This window comes from Daphnia pulex, chromosome 12 (genome assembly GCF_021134715.1).
Source record: "Daphnia pulex isolate KAP4 chromosome 12, ASM2113471v1".
NCBI lineage: Eukaryota > Metazoa > Arthropoda > Branchiopoda > Diplostraca > Daphniidae > Daphnia > Daphnia pulex.
Genome location: NC_060028.1, coordinates 6,109,878 through 6,132,171, shown reverse-complemented (window position 1 = coordinate 6,132,171; position 22,294 = coordinate 6,109,878). Strand labels below are relative to the sequence as shown.

Here is a 22,294-nt window from a genome sequence, read left to right as displayed (position 1 = left end):
GAAGTGTAGGTATATATGATGTACTATACATATTGCATTTGGATACCATGATTGTTACTTAAGAGAGATTACCAACGGATAAAGGGCGCTTGTAAAATATATAAGATCACCTTGTCGCAACGCGCGCGGTCTCCACTATTTTTATGGCCGTGTTTATCTATACAACATCAGTGCGCCGAGTTGGATTACACAAGACGGAAAACCAAATATAATATGCTCTATTTGTTCACACAAAATGCGAACGACCATTTCTCCAGTGTTTTTCCGAAGGTTTTGGGAGAGAAAAAAAAGAAAACGCGTGTACCGCTTCACCTCGATTGTAAATTATCCTCACGCGTCATCGCCCAACACTATTGATCGGTCAACACACCAATCTTGTCGTGGGAAGACATTAAACGAATAGGCGCTGATGGGAAATGTTGGACTGTGAAGTACTATTTTCATAAAATTGTTTCGTCTTGAGCTTTCAAAAACTTGTGCATATGAGAAGGGTGTGACGAAAGCGATAGAAAATATAATACAAGAGAGCGCGATACGGATTTCAAATAAGTTGTTCACAATGGAATGAAAACCAAAGTATTAAAAAACCTAGCTATGCCAACAAGATTTGTTTTTACAACGGCGCGTGCTCGGCGGCCGAAAGAGTGGCATTTACAGAATAAACCAGCAGCAGCATGCAGCCACCACCCGTGTATAGAGCTCGGCACTCAACGCACTTAACATTTTCCTGCGTTGAAGATGTTTGAATAGGGTTTTGTTTGCACCCCACTTTGCTCTTTCGACGATCGCTCTTTCAATCTCTTTTCCGATCTTCAAATCTTATAGTCACCAATTCTGAATTAGCTACATCACTTTCCCGTGTAGTATGGACTAATATATTTGATTATAGTACATTGAGTTATTTTTAAAAACAAAACTTGGCCATTTGGAGGAATCTGAAAGTGTGATATATATCAACCCCTTACGTGTCTTTATAGCTGATAAAGAAATTCGTTATCTTTTTAATTTTTCTTCAATAAAAAACGAGTAAAGTCTAAAGTAGACGTACAAAATAATCATAGTCGTATAACTGCTGAATATATAGTTTTCCTTATTATTATACATTAGGCCAACATTGCAAAACAGACTGGGAAAATAAAATAGACTAGTCGTGAATAGAGCTCAATTAGTGGACGTTGACGAATGATGTCTTCTGGCAAAACCTGAAATGAAAAAAAAATGAAAATGAAAATATTCGGATATATTGTATAAGAAAAATGATCGGCTACTGTTGTAAGACACCCCCCTATCATTTTTTTTTTTTTTTTTTTTTTTTAGCTGCTGCCGTTGCTACTGTGGGTCGCTTTGGGAACGTAGCAAGTGTCGGCCATTTTCCACTCGGATACACGCGCAGTACATGCTCTCTCCCGCCCCTCTTGGCTCTCTCTCTCTCCCCCCTTCCACCCTCCTCCCATCATCCGCCATTCTTCGGCGCTACTGACTGATAACGCGCAGTCACAGCTATAGAGTTTTGGGAGCAGCATAGCGTTGAACTGACGGACATACAGCCTCCGCAGGGAAAAAAAGATATATTCATGCGCAGCACGTTAAATCATTCAAATGTAATCGGTTGCATTTCACCTGCACAGCTGATTAACCCTGACAGTTGCTGACAGTTGCGACACAGAAAACATTGCGTAATGACATGTCAAAGGCGGACCTCTACATAACACCCCCTATTTCCTAGGCCGGTCTCCGACAATGTACTGTGTAGGTGATGTTGGGAACGTCCCAGCATGCGCTCCGAGGAACGATGGCCCTTTCTCTACGTCGATATCATCCCATCATTTTCTTTCCGCTATTCAATCAAAAAGCTTTGCTGTCATCGCTGTATCCTTATACAACTGCAGACATTGTGTCACTCAACCAAGATTTTCATTTATCATCGCGGACGCAGAATTCAGTCGCAGCATCTGCCAGTTTCTCTGGGACAACGAACGAGTTTATTGTCTCTTTCATGCCGCTTCAATACAAGTGTAACGCCATTCATTATTCATCCATAGCATATTTCTTTTCCAGTAGTCAAATTAATGAAATTAGGTTAGATTTGGTGTCAGATCTCATTGACGCCTTTATTGTCATCTCATTTATTCCAAGATTTATTCACTGCATACGAAGAAAAAAAAAATTTTGTACAGCTTCTACTTCGCCAGTAATAAAAAAATGTCTAAAATTTTCTCAATTCCAATTTTTCTTTGCTTTTTTTTTATTAAGAACAATCGTGTGGATAAGCTGTAGGCCAGTGGTTTGTGGAAGAAAACGAAGCACTTGAATAATAATGGACGGAAGGTCGAACCCTCTGGATGGTTTTCGTTATTTACTCGGTTATTTAGGCCCTTAAATAAGCCTATTTTCGGAAGGTTAGGTTAGGTTAGGTTAGGTTAGGTTAGGTTAGGTTAGGTTAGGTTAGGTTAGGTTAGGTTAGGTTAGGCATTATATCAACTTTTACATACCGTAGCCATAATTTAGAGAACAATTTAGATGCTGTCGTCATAAAAATTGGAAGAGCTCTGCTCGCCGCCTTATTGAAATATTGAAAATCGAAAATTCTTGGCGCTCAATCGCTCATAACTGTCGGATTTCATCCCATCCCGGATTGCAGATGTCTATTACTTCGCATTTTCATACGCGCTCGGTTAATACATTTACGGGATTTCTTAAATTTAATATCCAGATTTTTAGACCTAATCATATCTTATTCATTACAGGGGGTTAAATAGTCACTTCAGTTTACTAATTAGAATGAATATAAGAAAAATTCGTTTTACAATCGGTGCAATCTTCCAATCTAATATATTATGTAGGCCTAGCTATGGATATTATGTATACGCTTATACTAATTATTACCACCTGAATTGGTGGTGCAAAATTAAAAATAGAGACTAGACAAATTGTTGTCGATTTGTTGAGCTGTAGACTATAGATTTTCTCTTGTTTGGTGCTAAAAAAATAAGCAAAGAAATATCGTTTAAAAAGTCCCATGCTGCAGGGCATGTCTACAAAAATGATGTTGATAAATACCACAATTTTAGACATATTTTCAGAATCACGCAATTCTGTTAGATGATTTGATTTTAGCGGCTCAAGTTCTCCCACTTTTTTCATTTGCATATTCGGGAGCAGCGTCCTACTAAATCTTTGCGAGGATAAAGAAATGACTGAACTTCCTTTACTAGAACTTCACATTGGCTGCTGGGTTCGTTTGGATTTTTCCTCAAAAGAACGTCGACGAAATGAGGGTTGTTTGAATATTGCTCGTTTTGACGTGCTATAAAAAAAACCCTTAAAAATGCATTCATATCGTGTGTGTAAGGCTAAAAATACTATTTCATAAATGTACACACATATAGCAAGCTTACGCTAGAGAGTAATACTTTCGATATGCCAAAATCAAAAGAATTAATACGTGGGGATTTCCGGGTATGTCGTGGAAGGTTATAACAAACTGTTCAACATGTAAATGAAAACCGGATTCTCTAGCTGGTTTAAAAAAAAAGGAATTTCTTTCATTTAAAACAACTCAAATTGGCGATCTACCCGTGACTCTGATGGAACGCCAGTACAGCTAACAAATCCGCCAAACAGCATATTAGCAATTTGGATGCGCATCTTTCGCTTCATCAAACTGCCCATAAATATAAAACCGAAAAGCTGAAACTATGAGCCCGTGCGAGAAGTTCGCTATAAATATTTTGTCTTCGATATTTAACTGCAGCGCTACCCTGCGACACACTTCCTTGAGCTGTATAACTATTGATTTTCGCCCAGCTTTATAGTTAACTGCTAAAGGTATATGCGGCGGAGCATCTTGAAACTTTCAGTTGTTTTTTTTTTTATCCAAGACGGCTGGTGCTTTGCTCGAATCGAGAAGTATGACACGCCTCAACGCGGCTATATAATACGTAACAGCGTTCAGTAAATAATAACTGAAGAATAAAGAGACGGAGGAAGAACTATACACTTATAGAGAAAAGCAGTCGAGTGTATGTGCTGCTGAGGGCAGTGGGACGAAAGAGAAGCCCATCCGACAGACACACACATATATGTATAGGGCCTATAGTAGCAGTATATATATATATGTGTGCGATGTGTGTGTATGTGAAAGACGATGAGGGGAGGCAGGAAAAGATCGTCGGCGAATGTCTGGTTCTAAATCCCACTAGATCCCGCTTTCCGTTCTCTGTCGCGTGCTGCTAAGGCCATGAATAACAGAGAGAAAGAGAGAGAGAGGGACCAGCAGGAGCAAGGCGTTGTAACTCTGATGATATATATATCTAAAAGAATATAGCGCGCAGCAGCAGAAAGAAGAAGAAGAAGAAGCAGAAGCAGTCAAATCCACAGGGCTATAAGAAAAGCTCTAGGGGATTACAGAATGAAAACCGTCTACACAGTCTCCGCCCACTCAATGGCCTCTGCTCCGGCAGCGATTGGTCGACCGGTCGAGCGAGCGGGAGCGTCGGGGAGGCGACCAGAGTCGAACGGTTCACACGGATGGCGACGGGGGGTTGCATCAGCCCCATACCAGAGGCTGTGAGCAATGGGCGGAGCCGAAATTCGGGAGTGGCTTAGATCCTTTGCGCTTATTTCTACGCCGGAGTCGATATGGGCCATGGCTCTGCCCACCAGCACCACCACCACCCCCAAAACTTCGTCTATTCCCGGCAACTGGGGTGTATGTATGTGTGTGTGTGTGCAGTAAATGTCTGCGAGTGTATGCATATGCGGCGGGTGGGGGGTATAGCCAGCCAGCCCAGCCGGAGAAGGTGGGCATGATATATTAGCTGCGTCTCGCTTCTAAATCGCAGCCAGAGCCCAGTCAGATTAGAGAGTGAGCTCGCCTCTAATCCGTCGCATTCGAAGCACAGCTTCGCCTCATCACTGGTGTGTGTGTGTGCATGTGCTTGGTTTGGCTTGCCCCGCGTGTGTGTGTGTGTATGCGTGTGTGTATGTGTGTGTGTCTCTTTCTATAGGCCGCTATACAGACTCTCTCTCTCTTTGGCTCACGCTCACGCAGGTCTTACGGTCCTCCATGTTTGCAGTGGGACCCTGTGGCTAGAAATTGACACACTCTCGCCAAATATCCAAGCTGATTTTTTTGGTCTTGATTCCGACTTCCGGTCCGAATTTGACATTATTCGATTTTTCTTGGAGGTTTACGTCAACGTTGAGTTGAAAAGGGATCGTGTGGCGCCGGAGCAAGGGCGGTCGATCTCTGCTGCTTGTTCTTCTTCTTCTTCTTCTTTGAGTTGTGCGAGTCATTTCGACGACGACGCAACAAGCTCCTCCCTCTCCGTCAGCCGTTTCATCCGGCAGAGGCCCACAAACTCCCATCGCCGGTCGACTCTCTCTCTCCTCGCGTCTTGCCCGCGCGCGTTTGCCTGTACAAGAGTAGCTACTGTTGACTGCTGCTCCAGTTCTATACTTGCTACACTCTTTGGCTGCTGCCTGACCGTCAAGGCGCAATCCCGCTTAATTCCGGCCGTGAGGGGGGCTTTGTGGGTGAGTTGAACCCGAGATTCCGACCCAAAGATCCACCGAAAAGCTTTTCGAGGGTCTTATTTCTAAAGTCCTTCTTGATCGGCATTGAATTGCTGCTGCGTGCTTCTACATCACTACTCTTGAATCCCGACCGACCACACACACAGCACAGCACACCGAACTAAAGGAGGAAAGAGAGAGAACAATAAAGTCGACGAGAAACAAAAAAAACAAAACAATCTTTCACACCAATCCCCCACCCCCTACAAAACAAGAAGAAGAAAGAGATTTAGATCCTTGTGGCGGCTCTAAGTGCAACTGTTTCCTTCTTCTTCTTCTTCTTTTTTGTTTTTCCTTTTTGTTTTGTTGGAAAAGCGACTGCGTCGTGATGGAACTGGCAAATAATTCTTCAAACGGCGGCGGAGGTGGCGGCAACTTGACGTCCGACCCGTCGTTGTGCCTCCAAGATTTGGTGGCCGGAGTCGGAGGTGGCGGATCGGTGGATCATCACCGGTCCATCCCGGTCTCGTACGCTCAACACGCGCCGGCCCATCACCACCACCACCAGCTGAGCCATCACCATCACCTGCAGAGCATCCAGCACCACCATCACCAGCTCCATCATCACCACCTGACGGGTGCGGGCGTTCACCAGGGCGCCGAGTCGTCGCTGGATCTCAACCAGCACCATGTCCTGAATCCTCCGCACCATCACTCGGCCGCCGCCCGTCATCTGTCGGCCGCTATGAACGGCGGCGAAGTCCCGTCCTTCATGACGTCCACCTCGTCGTCGCCGTTCCTCTCGGCCGGATCCGGACACCACCACCATCATCATCCCCAGCATCTGATGGTGACCGCAGCGGCCGCAGCGGCCGCCGCCAATCACTCCCGGAGGCCCATTCAAAGCGGATCGCTAGGAGGTCCCGCGCCTACCGCAGCCTCCGGATCGTCAATCGACAAAATCAAACGTGGTATGTGTTCTCATCTGATAACCGAAATTTGACTCTCATTTTTAAGTAAAAATCGTTTCGTAATGATTGGCAAATTTAATTTAATTATTTTAATATTCATTTTTGGAAGACCATGTTTGTTGGCGAAACATTTTTTAAAAATTGATTAAGTCTCTACTTGTATTAATTTGACCCAGAAAATCGAATAGCTTAATCAACAATCGAAAAATTTATGGCCGGATGGATACGTATATTCATTTCTAACTGAAAAATATGTTATCTGCCAAAAATTGCTGATAGAGAAATATCAATTTGTCACTCCGCGATACTAATGAACTAATGTGTGGGTCTTATAGCCATCAGGCCGGTATGTATAGGGCCTATCGATTTCAATTTAGTGCTCTGATGAAAGGTATAGAGCAAAAATCCTACATCATTAGGCGCGCAGGTCAAACTGAATGGATCATGAATATGGCCGTCGGCAAGCTCGTCAGGTTTGGAACTAAAGTCTAGGCCACAGCTGATTGGAGACAAGCTGAGCGAGTATATAGTCAAGATTTCAATACATTGGGAAGGCCTGACCCGACGGTGACTTGTTGTAAAACTCTGCGGTATTGAGATAAATGAATTTTATTTCGAAAAAAAAAAGGCATCGTACACCAGTTAAGAACTTGAACTTTAAATGAAAGAGAACAAGTCAGTTGAGCTAGGCTAGATTTCAAGGGTTTATTCTTTCCCCCCCAAATGGTATCCTAATTTTGGACTGCAATAAAAACCACAAAGTTCTAGAATGGACTGGGCCGTTAAGAACTTCCTTAATCTAATGTTTTCGAAACAGTTATTGGTGACAACGGAAGCTACATTCATCATCCATACAGCACAACTGCGTTGTTAAATTTATTTCTCTTTTTGAACCTTGGAAATAAAATTTTTGCTAAACGTTTCGTTGATTGAAAAACCAGCAGCCGTTCGCCAAAGTCCCTTTTTTCCGTCGTGAAATGTAATAGAGAAAAAGACAAGCAATGTAATGGCGAGTCAATATAGTATAGCTTGAAGTGGGTATAGCCCAGTGTGACATGTGTTCGCGCGTGTTCTTCCCAACGTTGAAGAGGATTACACTGAGCAGTTACAGACTTGTGTGTTATATAGTACAGCAGCAGAAGAAACGTAACTCTCCCCGGGTATTTCCCTCTCTTTTTTTCTTTTCTCTCCTGTCGCCGCTCGCGTCCAAGAGGCGGTCGCCGGTGTTCAGCTGTTCGCCCCCGGTTGACAATTTGACAAATGCGCCCAACAAAGGCCGGCACCTCTTATATTCCCAGCAGCAGCGGCAGCGGCAGTAGCAGCAGCAGTCGTCAAGTCAAAGACGTAATAGGAACCGCTAATGGTTTTCTCACACCAGCCGGGAATGAGGGCCAGCACAACAGTTCAGTATAGTATAGAGACAAAAAGATCATGATACAACACCTCCCTCGTCCTTTTCTTTCGCCGGTTTTCAGGAGAAGGAAATAAATTGACGAAATACTTAAGCGATTCTCAGTAAGGTTCTTCCGTTACAGGGAATATTTGTTTTCCCCCTTCCTGGAATCAGAGCCCGCATTGTCGATTAGCGATCGGAAATAAGAATTTTTTTAACGTGTACGTATCGACTTATTTCATTTTTGTCTGTCAGCGTCAGCGTCAGAGTATCGAGTGTCGCGTGTCTCGGCTAATTTATTTTTGCCAGGTATATTCTAGAATTAAATTGGTTCCTCTGTCGTCTCTTTGTCAAGCAAAATAAGAAATATGGGGGGTTATAAGACGGGCTATATGCAGCCATAAAACTGTTGTTGAAGATGTATAGTAGCTGTAGTTGTTGTACTACCACTTAATGAGTTTTGAATGGTCCAACTCTGATATAAAAGTGAGAGGCTGCTATACTTTGGCAACTTTATTGGGTTTCGAACACGGCCAGTTGCTTGTGTGCGCACACGCCAACTATTCATTTTCTCATTTGCTGGAACTCACCTTTTCCGCCCGTGTAGACGTGCTTTTTTAGATGGTCAAATAAAAATGTGACCCTTCGTGCACTCAACCCGAGGAGATGTTTGTCAAACCGATTCGACAGCAGCTGGTCAGTGGTCAGCAAAGGGGGAGAATGACTAAATAGATTGGTGACAGTATATAGACAACTTTTGGGATCTATTTCCTGCTATAGACTGTCAAAGAGTTGATCTTATACGTATATAGCCTGGCAGTATACAGCAACAACCCCTTCGGGGTGTTCTTCTTTAGCCTATTGGACTATACAATGTCGAGTATCTTGATTGCTAGTTGACACGCGTTTCCCCCCCTTTATTCTTTCATCGTCGATGTAACATTGATGGATTGTGTTTGCTTTCGACAGAGGTGGATAAGAGCGGCGGATCAGCGGGACTGCAGCACCAGCACCACCACCATCATCAGCAGCAGCAGTCGCAACAGCAGCAGCAGCCCTCACATTTGGTGGCCGATTCCAACGAGCAGACGGCGGTGGCCTCGGGAGCCGAGGAGACGGACAAGGATGGGCGCAAGACGAGCAAACGCCAAAGACGCCAGAGGACTCACTTCACCTCGCAGCAACTGCAAGAGCTGGAGGCCACTTTTACTCGCAATCGCTATCCGGACATGAGCACCCGCGAAGAGATTGCCATGTGGACAAACCTGACCGAACCCAGAGTTAGGGTAAGAACATCAAATATTCTAAAAAAAAAAAATACGTTACATAACAATAATACCCAAGCGTATTTTACTCATTAAAGAAAACAGTACTTAGACATTTAAGAATTTAGTTTCAATTCGAATTTTAATTTTGGTCGCCTATAAAGAAAAATATGAATTGAATGTTTCTGATGAGCATTATATGCGCATCTGTACTGTAGCCTATAGTTGACCCCCGTCCGGAAAAGAGGTGACAAACTGGCGATTGACAGCTTCATTCTCTCTCCCCCCAAATGTTGTCAAAAGTAAAGGGCGGTTCGTTTCCTTTGAGCTCTACAGCCTAAAGATAACAAAAGAGAGAAAGTAAAAAAGGGAAGAAAACAAGAGGCGAGAGAAAAATAAGGAGATTTAGGTTACACCGAACATTGGAAACATGTTGGGCTACCGAACTCTATCCCCTGCTGCCCTCCTTCGTCACTCCTATATAGTAGTATAAGAGAGTCAACTAGCTAGATACACAAAGCGAGTTTTCTTATTGACCAAGTTGTGTGTGTGTGTGTTTGGGGGGCTCAGACTGTCTGTTCGGCAAACTGTTGGATTAACTGTAGCATTCTTCATTCGTTGTGAACGTCGAGTGGGTAATGACTGATGACGCGCTTATCGACTGATTTTTAAAAACTATTTAGAACGCCAACATAACACCATAATAGGCGACTACTGTGTATAGATTTTGGTCGGATTTTATACAAGTCGAATGTGATGTCATCGGGTCCGCGAGGTTGGGAAAAACGTCTACAAGTTCAATAGACTTTTGGCGATTACCAATGTAAATGAAAAACTATAAATATGAGTTTGAATGGGACAGTGCTGCTGCTGTGTAATAAAAACGTAATGCTGCGCAAATTGCGGTCTCTGCTCTCTCGTCTCTCTCTCCTCTCGCGGGGCTGTTGAACACACAGCAGCAACACCGTAAATATAGGCTCGTATTTTCATACATGCAGAGGTCCCCAGAGTGTCGTCAGAGAGGAACCAGTAAGAGCTCTGCCACTTTGACGCTGCCTTTTGTTCGCTGTGTCTATACCGCCAGCTATACTGTACACACACATAAGAAAAGAAGAATATACGCAGAGGGTGTGGGGGGGGGGATATAATGCTCCTGACTATATTGTGTCGGTTGCAATCACAGCACGTAGATATATATTCGAATCCTCCCTTCCTCGGAACACCCTATTCGAATTTCTCCCCCCCTCCCAGCCCAAGTATGTTAGACTTCTATTATATATATATATATAAATAAATACAGATTTACAGATGGTTAGTGACTTGGAAAAACAAGATCACAAGTCATTGATGTGGGTGGTTGGGTTGGTTAGTCGAAACAGACTGTTATGGTGATGAGATTGTGCGGCGTGAAACTAGATCAATCTGCTCTTATATTTGGCCCCCCTCCCTTTTTTCCATCTCGTTTGATTTGTTGTGATTAGTTTAACGAGACGGAAAGATGCTCGGGGAATTCTTGTTGGCACTCTGACATGTAGACCAGAATTTGTACAACTTCCACGGCCCATCTGCGAATAAATAATTTCAGGTTTTCTTATTCCGTCTATTTACAAATGAGCGATTATAGAGCTCATGTGGGTTCTTGTAGGAGTTTTTAAGCTTTAAAAATAAACTAAATCTCTTGAAGACTAAGATCGTGTAATAAAGAAAGCCGGACGTCACATATTTTCTCCAATACGCAATTGTTTTAATACCATATTAAGCTACAAGATTCCCTTCCATTGTTGGACATAGTCAGAGCTAATAGAGCTGTAGATTACGTTGACTTTTGTTCCAACTAATCACGATGAGGTAATATTTAGCTTATTATTAGATGCGTGTCAACATTAGGGGTTATAAGGCTTAGCAGAGGCGTGCAGTATTTTTATTTAGAACAGCGTTTTACTTTTGTGCTGGGCAACTTCTGGTGGTGGCCCACTTAGAGCGGATGCCAACGCACAGCAGTTATTTTGTCAACCCACGCATGTAGTCCATGTCCACTTAACTTGGTGGCAAGAGCCTAAAACTCTCGTCTATCTGTCAAAACACAGTTGTAACTGATAAGACCGGAGCCCAGCCTAGTACAACTCTAAACATTTCTGCTCCCCATTTCATTTATTCAAATTATTAGATTATTCAAAAAAATTTGAATGATCTCTTCAATTGACAATAACTCGCAGGTATAATCACGTTCGATAAAAATGACTCTCCGTTATGATAAAATATGGCATAGGCCTATAACTGGGCTATGGCCTACATGATTTTTGCCTACATCCTATATACATCCTATTATATATCTTACATACAAAGTGATACAGCACACAACTCGTTGTTTGAAGTTCTGCCCCCCTCTCTCTCTCTCCTGTTGAAATAGATTAGCCTTGCACCTATTCAACTGTGGTGGCGACTGAGATGGTGCAATTGTAGACGCCATCATTCATAAATCATATAGTAATAGAAAACAAAGGTGATGAAATGATAAAGTTCCGCCTATAAAGCCCCGACGAACGACCAGTCAACACGGAGTTATTTTCTTTTTGGGTTTGTAATCGTCCAAGTGAAACAAAGTGCGCATTCGTCGTCCGATATTCTGTTATTTCTTTTGTCTTCCTGTCGTACAGTATGTATTGACACTCTATCCTTCCTACAGGCTAAATGTCGTCACTAACATGAGCTCCTGCCATTGCTGTCCGTGTCGTGTTGTGTGTGTACGTGTATGTTTTAGAGCCGTGTTGACCATGGAATCATTGATAGTGGGCCCTTATTCTAATCTTATCTGTTTGCTGACAAAACGCGCACGCCGGGCCTCTCCGGCCGCTTGTTGGTGCCAACTCGCACACAAAAAAGTGACGCTGCTGTGCGCGCTCAAGTTCCCAGCACATGATTTATATACCGCGCCGGCCGTCGGCGCTTCATCAAAGAGCATTCCCCAACACTCGCTGACAGACTCAAGAGAAAACAAGACGGACAAGTAAATCCTCTTGTTATTTACTGATTGCGATCGTCAAATCAGCCCAACAGAAAGGACTGCTCACGCTTTTCTTTACATCTCTATCAAGATTATCAAGAACGTTATATACACTTTGACTTACATTACATGTGTATAGCACAATCATCGCCGTGTGGCGATCAACACAATTGATCCGGCTCTCTATTTTTAAACTGCGCTGACGTCAAACGTCAGCAGCAAATGAAATGTAGCGCTGCTCTTTATCGTAGGCCTCAAGAATTTTTGCCGAAAATATCAATCAAATTTGAATACTATCATTCTAAACGTCCTGTTGTGTGTATCATTTCTTACAGGTTTGGTTCAAAAATCGCCGGGCTAAATGGAGGAAACGGGAGCGCAACGCCATGAACGCGGCTGCTGCCGCCGCTGCCGACTTCAAGTCGTCGTTCACTCCGCAATTCAACGGCCTGATGCAGCCGTTCGGATCGGCCGCAGCGGACGAAGCGGCTCTCTACGCCGCCGGCTACGCTCCGCCGACGTACAACAGCTGGGCCGGCAAAGTGCCGAGTCCCTTGGCCGGCACGGCCAAAAATTTCCCGTGGGGGCTCAACTCGGTGAACATGTCGCCGCTGAGCGCGGCCGGATTCAATCCGGTGGCTCCCGTCAGTCAAATGGTCAACAGCAGCGCCATCGGAATGTCGACGATGGCCACCATGTCCAACTCTTTGGGAATGGCTAGTCAGGCAGCTGGACCTTGCATGCAGCACTACAGCAGCCCGTCCAACCACTACGCATCCTACCGGGACCAGTGCGGACCTCCGCCGCCGCCTCCCCCGTCGGTGACTCCGTCGACCGCCGCCCCGACGTCGGCCAGCTCGGCGGCCTTGCGCTTCAACAGCAACAAGTCCAACAACAGCAACAGCGTTGCCAAAACGAGCAGCAACAGCAGCTCGAGCAGCAGCACGAGCAGCAGCGGGAGCGGGAGCAGCAACGGCTCTGCCGGCCTGCTCTCCGGCTACGGCCAGCCGGGCAGTCCACGTTCGAATGCCGCCATGACGGCCTGCCAATACGCAGGCGCTGACCGCTCACCTGTCTAAATCCAAATTCTTATTCAACATAATCCAGTCGGTAAAATTCGCGATTGTTTGTGGAGGGGGAAAAAAAATGAATAAGGATTTTTGAATTTTCTAAATTTGACTCGGTCATTTTTAATGGATTAAACCTATATACTTCTTTCTTTATTAGTCATATAATAGAGAATCGAAGTTTCTGTAACGGTCATATCCAATCAACTATAAAGGCTGTACATACACGTAGCTCTCCTCGTCTACACCCTCTCCTCCCCCCTCCCTCCTCCTGGCACCTGCGTTTGATATTGTTTTCTGTATGTAGAAAAAATCTGCCATGCAAATGCGTTGTGAATTTTCTGAATGAAGCGTATTTCATCGTGCAACTAAAAAAAAACAATTCCCGTGCAATTGAGTGTCTATACATTTAAAATACGTTTTTTTTTAGAAGCATAACCATTATGGCTGTATTTTGACCGACTTGTCTTGTCAATCGTTTCGTTTTGTAATAGTTTTCCCTTCGACCTGATTTCATTTTTTCTCCTTATAAAACGAAAATCAGAAAAAAGCAAACAAAAACAAATAATAATAATAATAATAATAATAATAAAAACTATCGCATGTCTAATCATATGATATCGACCTCTTCGATCGTTTTATGATATATGCAGTCCTACAATGCTGCGCAAATGCAAAAAAACAAAAAACTAAAAAATAACACAAAAAATATAACTGTCCATTATTTCATCGTATTTGAATGACGAAAAATAATAAAATCCATTCGGAAACCAATCTATACAAAGGCACACGTCGGCACTGTTTTGTCTGATTTCATTAGCATATCGCACACGTAGTATATATATTAGCCTACTTCTAGATGATCAATGGCGAAGACTGTGTGTATGCTCCGCGTCCATCGAATATTATATATACACAGCCAAAAAGTTCCAGTCGAAGCAATAAATATAGTCCTAAATTGAAAACGTCAAAGAAGCCAGCGCAGCCGAAGCCTTTATTCCGCTGCGCTGTATACAGGCTGACAGGAGCTGAGCGAAAGAAGATCTGACGGCAGCCCGCCCTGGACGTCACCCGACGTCTACATTTTCCTGATTTAATGAAACTTTGATTCCCGTATGATTTTTCTCTCTCGACTCTCTGCGGGATAGATCTGGCAAACGCTGCTGCCGTACACACAAGGCCAAAGCGCGTGCAGCTTTCTATATTAGATGTTTGCAGTGATGAAGTGCGCCGGGAATCAAAGGTGACAGCTTTTATATTGACATAATCCCGCGCCCCGCAGCAGCACACCACCACCCTACCCCAGCCCCCTTTGCTCCGGGCTATATGCTGCACACATACGTAGGCCATCTCGCCACATAGAAGAAAGAGAGAGAGCGAGCTCGAATGTGTTTTCTCCCTCGTGTGATCAAAAGGGATCAGACATACATCCGCACGCGCCCCCCCCCCCCTTTATATAATGTATGCTGATTTGAGGCTGTGTAACCTTCTCCCCTATATATTTATATTCTGCCGTATACTTTTTCCACCGAGTATTATTTTTATTTATTTATTTGATTTTTTTTTTCCGGGTTACAGACACAATATTATTCTTTTGCCACCCTCTCATCTCCGATGCGGCTAGTGCTACATTCCCACCCTCGATGACCGTGGTTCGACACACGCCCCCGAGCCCCATACCAGTCGTAATATGAGGAAAATCACAATTCACAATTGACTCAATGGCGGCGGCCAAAACAGCATCCCCCTTCACCGTGTGTTGACTGTTCCACTTTATTAAGCTGCTGATTCGGCTTATAATGGACTGGTAACGGGACTCACTAGTGAAAGCAACGCTTATGTTTTAACTCTGAGTTCAATCAGATTATCTACGCAGGTTGGCAGATAATCAGATTTTGTTCATTGCCTAATTAAAACGTGTTAGTGTCTTGTTGAAAAATTCTGTATGGAAGAGATGAAATCTAAAGAATTAGTTATGGCTCTGAATTCCACCCGCAATCAATTTTCAGCATCGGATGATAACATCGCGTCGAAGCAATCTAAGTATCTTATTAACCATCCAATCCAGCTAGTAGTATTTGAAATTTTGCACAGCTTTTATAAAATTTTAATACCGTGAGTGACTCGAGCGAGTATTTAAATAAGTACAGATTGAACTTCAATTTTATATTTTAACCCAACTGATCTGTTGAATTTTTTTCCGTTATAATCTTTATATAGAAAAGTGACTGTATATCCCTTCTTGTATTCCAGAAGCATCCAATAGGCATGAGAAAATAGGGCCTAAAAATTATATTTACCACGCACGTAATACATAGTTTCCGCATATTAATATTGTACGCTGAAGAAAGGATCAAACTGAAGAAAGACTTCGTTTAAATCACAAGTTTATGTCGAAGCCGCGTTGTAACAAAATCTTACGCTGAGGCTGAGCTTACCACTTTTGAAACACTATTAAGATTTTCGAAACAAATAACTATTTTCTGGATTTTGCATAGATGAGATAACGCAATTGATTTATACAATTTCCTTCCGAAACTAAAATTTGATTATTTGAAACATAAAGCTTGTAATATGCAGGTATCACTTTTGTAGTGAATTAGTGATTCAGTTATATTACTTCTAGGAAAAACAGCACAATTTAATAACTACTTTATAAGTTATAATACAATAAAAAAAAAAGCTTTTAATTTGAAGTGTATTTCTGAGAGTTTTTTTCTGGATGATGCATCGAGCATAAAACGTCTTATTGGGAATGACTTTGGAGACAAACGTTTAATAAAGGTAGGTATCTTCCACGACTAGAAGATACTTGTCAGTATATGGCTTAGCCCGTTTTCCCGCACGCATCGACTACTTGTAGTTCACATAGTTTATCGATAACTTCACTTTCATCTTTTGATTCAGAATGTTTTTTCTCATTTTCCTCTTCATCGTCTTTGTCACTTTCTTCATTAGCTTCGTCACTTTCATCACTCGTCCCTTCCTCATCCGGCAAGTTTTGATTCTGCTCTAAAATTCTTTGAGCTTCTTCAAATGCATCCTTGAATAATTTAGCATCTAGGGATTTTTAATAAAATCAAAATTAGAATTTTTATTTGAAATGAAACAGTTTGAACTCTTACAGAATACTTACTTTCTGCATTTGCAAACCGAACAGCAAGAAGCTCAGGTTTGGGAGTCTCATCTGCAAAATCAGCAGGAACACTCCAGATCCATGCCCGATCACTGTCACAATTGGGTTTTAATTCCATCACAGGAGTAACTAGGAATAGGATAACGTTTTGGAATTAAGTATGAAAATGTAAATTGTGGTTTAACATCATGAGTCATTACTGTAATGATTAGCACAAATTTTCCATGTTCTATCTCTCCTCATTAAAACTCTTGCAGTATTCTGTTTCAGATGACACAAAATCTTAATTTCCCCTGTGCCTCGTTCTTTCCACTGATGAGGATCTTCTGAGGTATCATACCTGTATAGCTTGGCACGTCTGGAAATAAATTAACTTAGGTTACATGCAAAATATAAATTCAACAAATAAACCATCATACAGTTTCACTAGATCCTCTTCATCTTCTTCCATGGAATATATGTGCACTTCTGGAAGATGAATAATTGGTTCAAAATATGGATCATGTTCCTCATGCTCTTCATTTTCAACATCATCTTTGTGGTCTTTATTGTTTTGGATTTCTACCTGAGTAAAAAAGACAAATCTAAACATATTGTGCAGTCATACATTGTTAATTCATTATTATTTACTTACAGATGTATCAGTCATTTTCATGTAAAATAAAGAGGGGAATGCAGTGAATTCAAAAATCCTCTTTACAATTCTATTTTAAGCAATGATCGAGGTGTCGATAGCGACGTTAGAGTTTCGAAGAAATACTGAACTTAAACCAGTTTTTTTTGTTGAGCCCCTTCAGTTTTTATTCTCTTTCTTTTCTTTTAAAGGCGCTAGGGCGAATGTCAAGTAGATCTGCAGTTGTACCAATTGTATATTTAAAAAAAAAATCATCTTCTCTCCAGAGTCACCAGACAGACTCCAGATGCAGTTATATTAGTGGTTATAGCATAGGCCATGGACCATGGTTATTAATATAGTATTTTTTATTTTAAGTCAGGCGAAAAGGGTTAAAATTTTATATATTTTTTACATGTTAATATGAAGTTTGTTGTTATGAAATAAAAATATTACCCAATCATAACATCCAGTGCAATTTATTTTTTTTATGATGTAAATAAATCATCTCCAACCCCCAACCCCTAACCCTAAAACAGAACAAAACCGACAAAACAAAAAAATATAAAAATATCGACAGTGGAACACCATGGTAAAATCTTGTATTGACTCACTGCATTTTCTGAGACGATGGAAAAGACGGTACGGTACTACCAAGAAGATTCAAACTTTGTATCTACCAGTTTTAGAACCTTGATAGGAGGTAGAACTGGCCAATCGAAGCATTTCTTCCTTTAGAATACGGACAATTTCTTTTCGTGCTTTTGAAACTGCCATTTCACTCGTGCTCTCGATGGCTAAATATAATTTTCTCTCTTCGTCAGCGATCTTCTTTCCCGGTGCGCAATATGTTCCTCGGACAAAAACGCCAGCTTCTGAAAATTCGCTTACCTGGGCCAAAGCCTCCTGAAAAAATAAAAGATGATATAAAAAAAAAACGCTACAGTCATTAACCGTATTCGTAAGCTAACCCTAGACGTGATTTTCCAGCGAACAGGTTGTGGGAAGTCGTTAATTTCTAACTCTTCCTCGAACTTCTGAATGACGTCCGAGCTAGATGGAGTATTTTCTCCGCCTTCTTCTACTGATCCTTCCATAGGTTCTTCACTTTCAACAGGGGCATAATTGAGTCGTGTATTGAGTTTTGCCGCCAACTGCTCTGCAACATTTCTAGCCTGATTGAAAAAACAAGATTGAGTTTTGAAATCCGAATTCATATTGAAATATTTTGCATATTTACCGAAATTGCTCCTATGGATGTTTCGGGAATGGCTGGAACGGGACCAGTCGATTGCTTGGCAAGATTAATCCTTGAAGCTAACCGTTTGGCCAATTCCAGCTTGTCGGTAGCCGTTTTGCTTGGAATGCTCGCGGCAACAGAACCGCCACCCCCAGACACCAGTGTTGAAGCTTGAACTTCACGCACAATACGTTTTGCAGCCATTAAAGTTTCGATTTGTTCATCCAAATCATTTTCTATATCTTCTTCATCTGAATCTTGCAGACCTGAATAATAATAAAAAAATTAATATACTCAGCCGAAATGCACACCAAAACCAACTCTTAATATACCCAAAGCGGCTTTCTGGAATTTTTTCTTTTCTGACACAGCCATAGCTTCAGATTCATCAAATTTGAACCCTTTACCAGAAAATCCACCACCTCCTGAGCGGACAGTTTTCCCTTCCTAAGAAAGAAAGAAAGAAACAAATTATTTGATTGAAAGGGTTTTTAATCTTCTGCTAAATTTACCGCAGCAAGCTTGGATTTGTATTGGTCCCAAAGAGTTTGTAATTCAACTGGCACTGGCGTTTCAGATTGTTCCATTGCTTTAATAATATCCCCTGCAGCCCTTTGCTGATCTGGAGTAATAAAAGTGTAGGCAAATCCTTTATTGCCTGCTCTTCCGGTGCGTCCACATCTATGAATGTAGTCTTCATGGTGGTTGGGGCAATCGTAGTTGACGACCAAAATAAGGTGCTTCACATCTAAACCACGAGCGGCAACAGATGTGGCAATCTGATCAAACAAAAGTATAGAAAACGGCGAACATCAAGCAAAATCTTTTTAAAATTTTCTATTACCATCAATTTGATTTTTCCATTTTTGAAGTCAACTACAGCTGAATCACGATCGTACTGATCAATACCACCATGAAGGGAAATGCAATCGTATCCAGCTTTCATCAAATCTTTGAGCAGGTCATCAGCACTTTCTTGTTTCTCAACAAATACAAGAACACTTCCTTGTTCCTGATAAACCCCCAATAACTCTAAAAGCTACCAAAATAAATTAGTTTATAAACAAAAATTCATTGTTAATTTAAGAAAAAAGCTAACTTTCAAAAATTTTTGTTCGTCTTCCATAACAAGAACATGCTGTTCGACGTCAGCACAAACAACGCTACGACCTCCAACCGTGATTTCAACAGGTTTGTTTAGGATTCTACGAGCCAAGGCCTCCATTTGACGGGGAAATGTAGCACTAAACATAACAGTTTGTCGATCAGGGCGAGTGTTATCAATGATTCGCATTACCTATATAAAAGGAATAAATATTTCTAGTCACCCGACGAAGTATTACTATCTTGCTTACTTGTGGCTCAAAACCCATGTCGAACATGCGATCAGCTTCATCCAAAACTATGTAAGTCACACGCCGCAAATTGGTGACACGTCCTATTTCAAAGACTAAAATTAAGACACTTTTTTAATAGTTAATCTATAGGTAAATTTTACCGTTGTTGGCAGCTAACATATCAATCATTCTTCCGGGTGTGCACACAATAATTTCAGCGCCACGTTTTAGTTCAGCTATTTGCTCTGATATTCCCGTTCCTCCGTAGACCGTCACCACACGCAAATTCAATGACTTGGTGAATCTTTTACATTCTTTGCCGATTTGTAAGCACAATTCTCGGGTAGGAGACATTATGATAGCTAAAACAGTGGAATATTTATGAAGGTAAAATAATAATAATAATAAAAAAAAATAAAATAAATACATCGATGATATTAAACACTACGTACCGATTGGCCCATCAGTCTCTTCTAATGCAGGCTGGTCTAAAATATGCCTAAACATAGGCAGCAAAAATGCCAGTGTTTTGCCACTGCCAGTTTTGGCAATACCTATTATGTCCCTGCCTATATATTTTAATAATAGTATTTTTTAAAATTTATACAACAAAAAAGTGTTCGTTGTTGTGTACCAGACATGATTGCAGGGATTGTCTGCGTTTGAATGGGGGTTGGTTTTTCATATGCTAATTTTTTTAGAATTTCCATTTCCTTTTTACTAACACCACATTGTGCCCATGCTTTTATAGGTCTCGGACACCCTTTTCCTTTAACTTTAATGCCTTCAAGTTCCTATATGTTAAACAATTTTTTTTTAACGTCCTGGGGCACTAGCAATTGTATCAGTCATACACACCTGTCGGTATTCATCTACTTCTTCTTGGGTCATACGTGCTATGTCGGGTACTTCCACGTAAAAGTTCTTCCGGAAAGGAAAATAGTTGATTTTGTTGTGATCAATTTTAAAAACTTTTTCTTTCTGTTTTATGTTGCTATTCGCCAGTCCGGACATTGCTGATGCCAAGTCTTCTGACTCTTCTTCTGAGGAATATTCCAAAGCGTCCTGATTTTGTTCCACAAGCTCACCTTTCTTTTTAGCAGCTTTCTTTGCTACTCCGGTCATTACCATCACGCCAGATCCTTTTGATTTTTGAACGTCAAGTTTCTGAACCTTTCGAACTTCACTTTGAATGTCCTATTTTTTTTTTTTAAATTAAATAGATGTTGATTTAAAAATACTAGTGTAAGCAGTAAGGTACGAATCCATGTCGATTCGGCAAAACCAAATCGGCACATGTAGATATTCTGAAGTACCTGCATAAAAGCATCTAAAGGGTCAACTTCTTCCTCTGCTTCTTGAACTTCAATTTCTTCGTTGATCGTTTCAATTGCTTCAACTTTAGCAGATTCAGTTTTCAATTTTCCATCTTCCTCTTCCTCTTCTTCATCATCTTCAAGTGACCATTTTTTCCCAGCTCTTTGATTGGCTGTTTAAAAGGATGGCAATATTATGAAGTATATAAGACAGTCAGTTTTTTTAAAAAGTTATTTCTAGATTATTACCTAGATCAGATTTAACTTGAGCAATTTCCTGCATCTTTCGTTCTAAACGCCATTTTTCTATTCGTTCTCGGCGTTTCTGCATTTCCAAGTCCAAAGTTTTCTGCTCCTCTTCCTATATGCAAGAAAAGAGACAAACAAACAATGTACACCCTTTCAAAATATTAAAAAATAGAACAACTTACTTTGGCAATCATGGCTGCAACAGCTGCTTCCTCCTTTAGCTCTGATTCAGATTTCAAAACAGGTTTAATTTCTTCGACTAAAGTTGGTTTTCTATCAGGGGATTTTGAAATTCTTCGTTCTGAAGTTGTTGTTGATCTTTTAGATTTATCATGATCTCTATCTTTTGATCTGCTTCTTCTCCTGGAAAATGTTACAAAAAGGTAGTTTTTACTTCTTAACATGGATCAGACTATCTTTTGTAAACATGAAAAATTAATTACTTGTCACGCTCCCTGTCCCGATCTCTATCTCTTTCACGTTCCCTGTCTCTTTGCCTGTGTTCCCCATCTCTATCTCGTTCTCGAAGTTTTTTAGAACGAGGACTACTGGATCTGCTTCGGCTTCTGGATCGTTTATTATGCCTAGCGTAGATGAGAAATGTAAATAAAATAATAATATTAAGCAATGAAAAACTGTAAACAAAAAATTTACATAATCTATATCGTTATTATAATCTGCATATTATTTTACTTAATAAATGAATTAATAAGTTAAATAAAAATAACAATTATACTTGTGTCCGTCACGAGCCATCGAAAAGACGTTTAATTTCGGAATACTTAATAAATTTTGCAATGAAATGAGTTAAATACAAAATGCACATGAGTGCGTCAATTTTGATACACAGATACAGGCAACATTGCCATGTTTAAAATGAATTTTACTTCAAACAAATTGAAATTGCCAACTGCTAGCTCAGGGCTCTGCTCAGGCTACTAGCTGCTGCTAGCTTTTTGCAAAATGAACTTTGTCCTGTCCTGTCTTTTCCATATCCATGTTTATAAATAATATCTAGATTTTGAAAATGCAAGGGAAATTTCTTCTCCCGGCTATTCAGATTTTTGTCCTACACACCAGAGGGTTTTCAAAATCGGCCGGTAGATGGCTTGCAAAATGAAGTGGGATGATTACGAAAATCGTTAGAAAATGGCGGAAAATTTTCCAGATTTTAAATCCCTTATAT

At 41.2% G+C, this 22,294-nt stretch overlaps 3 protein-coding genes across 3 annotated transcripts; 1 reads left to right on the top strand and 2 right to left on the bottom strand.

Annotated features, from left to right (window-relative positions):
* Window positions 1-4,833: 4,833 nt before the first annotated feature.
* Window positions 4,834-13,991, top strand: LOC124209815 (pituitary homeobox 2-like). Its single transcript, XM_046608009.1, has 3 exons — window positions 4,834-6,488; window positions 8,851-9,167; window positions 12,486-13,991. The coding sequence occupies exons 1-3, from the start codon at window positions 5,906-5,908 to the stop codon at window positions 13,227-13,229; spliced, it is 1,644 nt and encodes a 547-aa protein (XP_046463965.1). The 5' UTR covers window positions 4,834-5,905; the 3' UTR covers window positions 13,230-13,991.
* Window positions 13,992-15,897: 1,906 nt separating this feature from the next.
* Window positions 15,898-17,187, bottom strand: LOC124209814 (ran-specific GTPase-activating protein-like). The gene is made up of 5 exons (XM_046608007.1): window positions 16,988-17,187; window positions 16,773-16,918; window positions 16,554-16,711; window positions 16,354-16,482; window positions 15,898-16,277 (listed from the first exon to the last, which is right to left on the bottom strand). The coding sequence occupies exons 1-5, from the start codon at window positions 17,006-17,008 to the stop codon at window positions 16,045-16,047; spliced, it is 687 nt and encodes a 228-aa protein (XP_046463963.1). The 5' UTR covers window positions 17,009-17,187; the 3' UTR covers window positions 15,898-16,044.
* A 364-nt stretch (window positions 17,188-17,551) lies between these two features.
* On the bottom strand, window positions 17,552-22,043 carry LOC124209813 (probable ATP-dependent RNA helicase DDX46). Its single transcript, XM_046608006.1, has 17 exons — window positions 21,845-22,043; window positions 21,552-21,692; window positions 21,291-21,471; window positions 21,109-21,220; window positions 20,860-21,032; window positions 20,402-20,740; window positions 20,178-20,337; window positions 19,996-20,112; window positions 19,705-19,905; window positions 19,562-19,644; window positions 19,306-19,503; window positions 19,051-19,245; window positions 18,719-18,985; window positions 18,539-18,653; window positions 18,207-18,472; window positions 17,938-18,141; window positions 17,552-17,872 (listed from the first exon to the last, which is right to left on the bottom strand). The coding sequence occupies exons 1-17, from the start codon at window positions 21,862-21,864 to the stop codon at window positions 17,630-17,632; spliced, it is 3,015 nt and encodes a 1,004-aa protein (XP_046463962.1). The 5' UTR covers window positions 21,865-22,043; the 3' UTR covers window positions 17,552-17,629.
* Window positions 22,044-22,294: the final 251 nt, after the last annotated feature.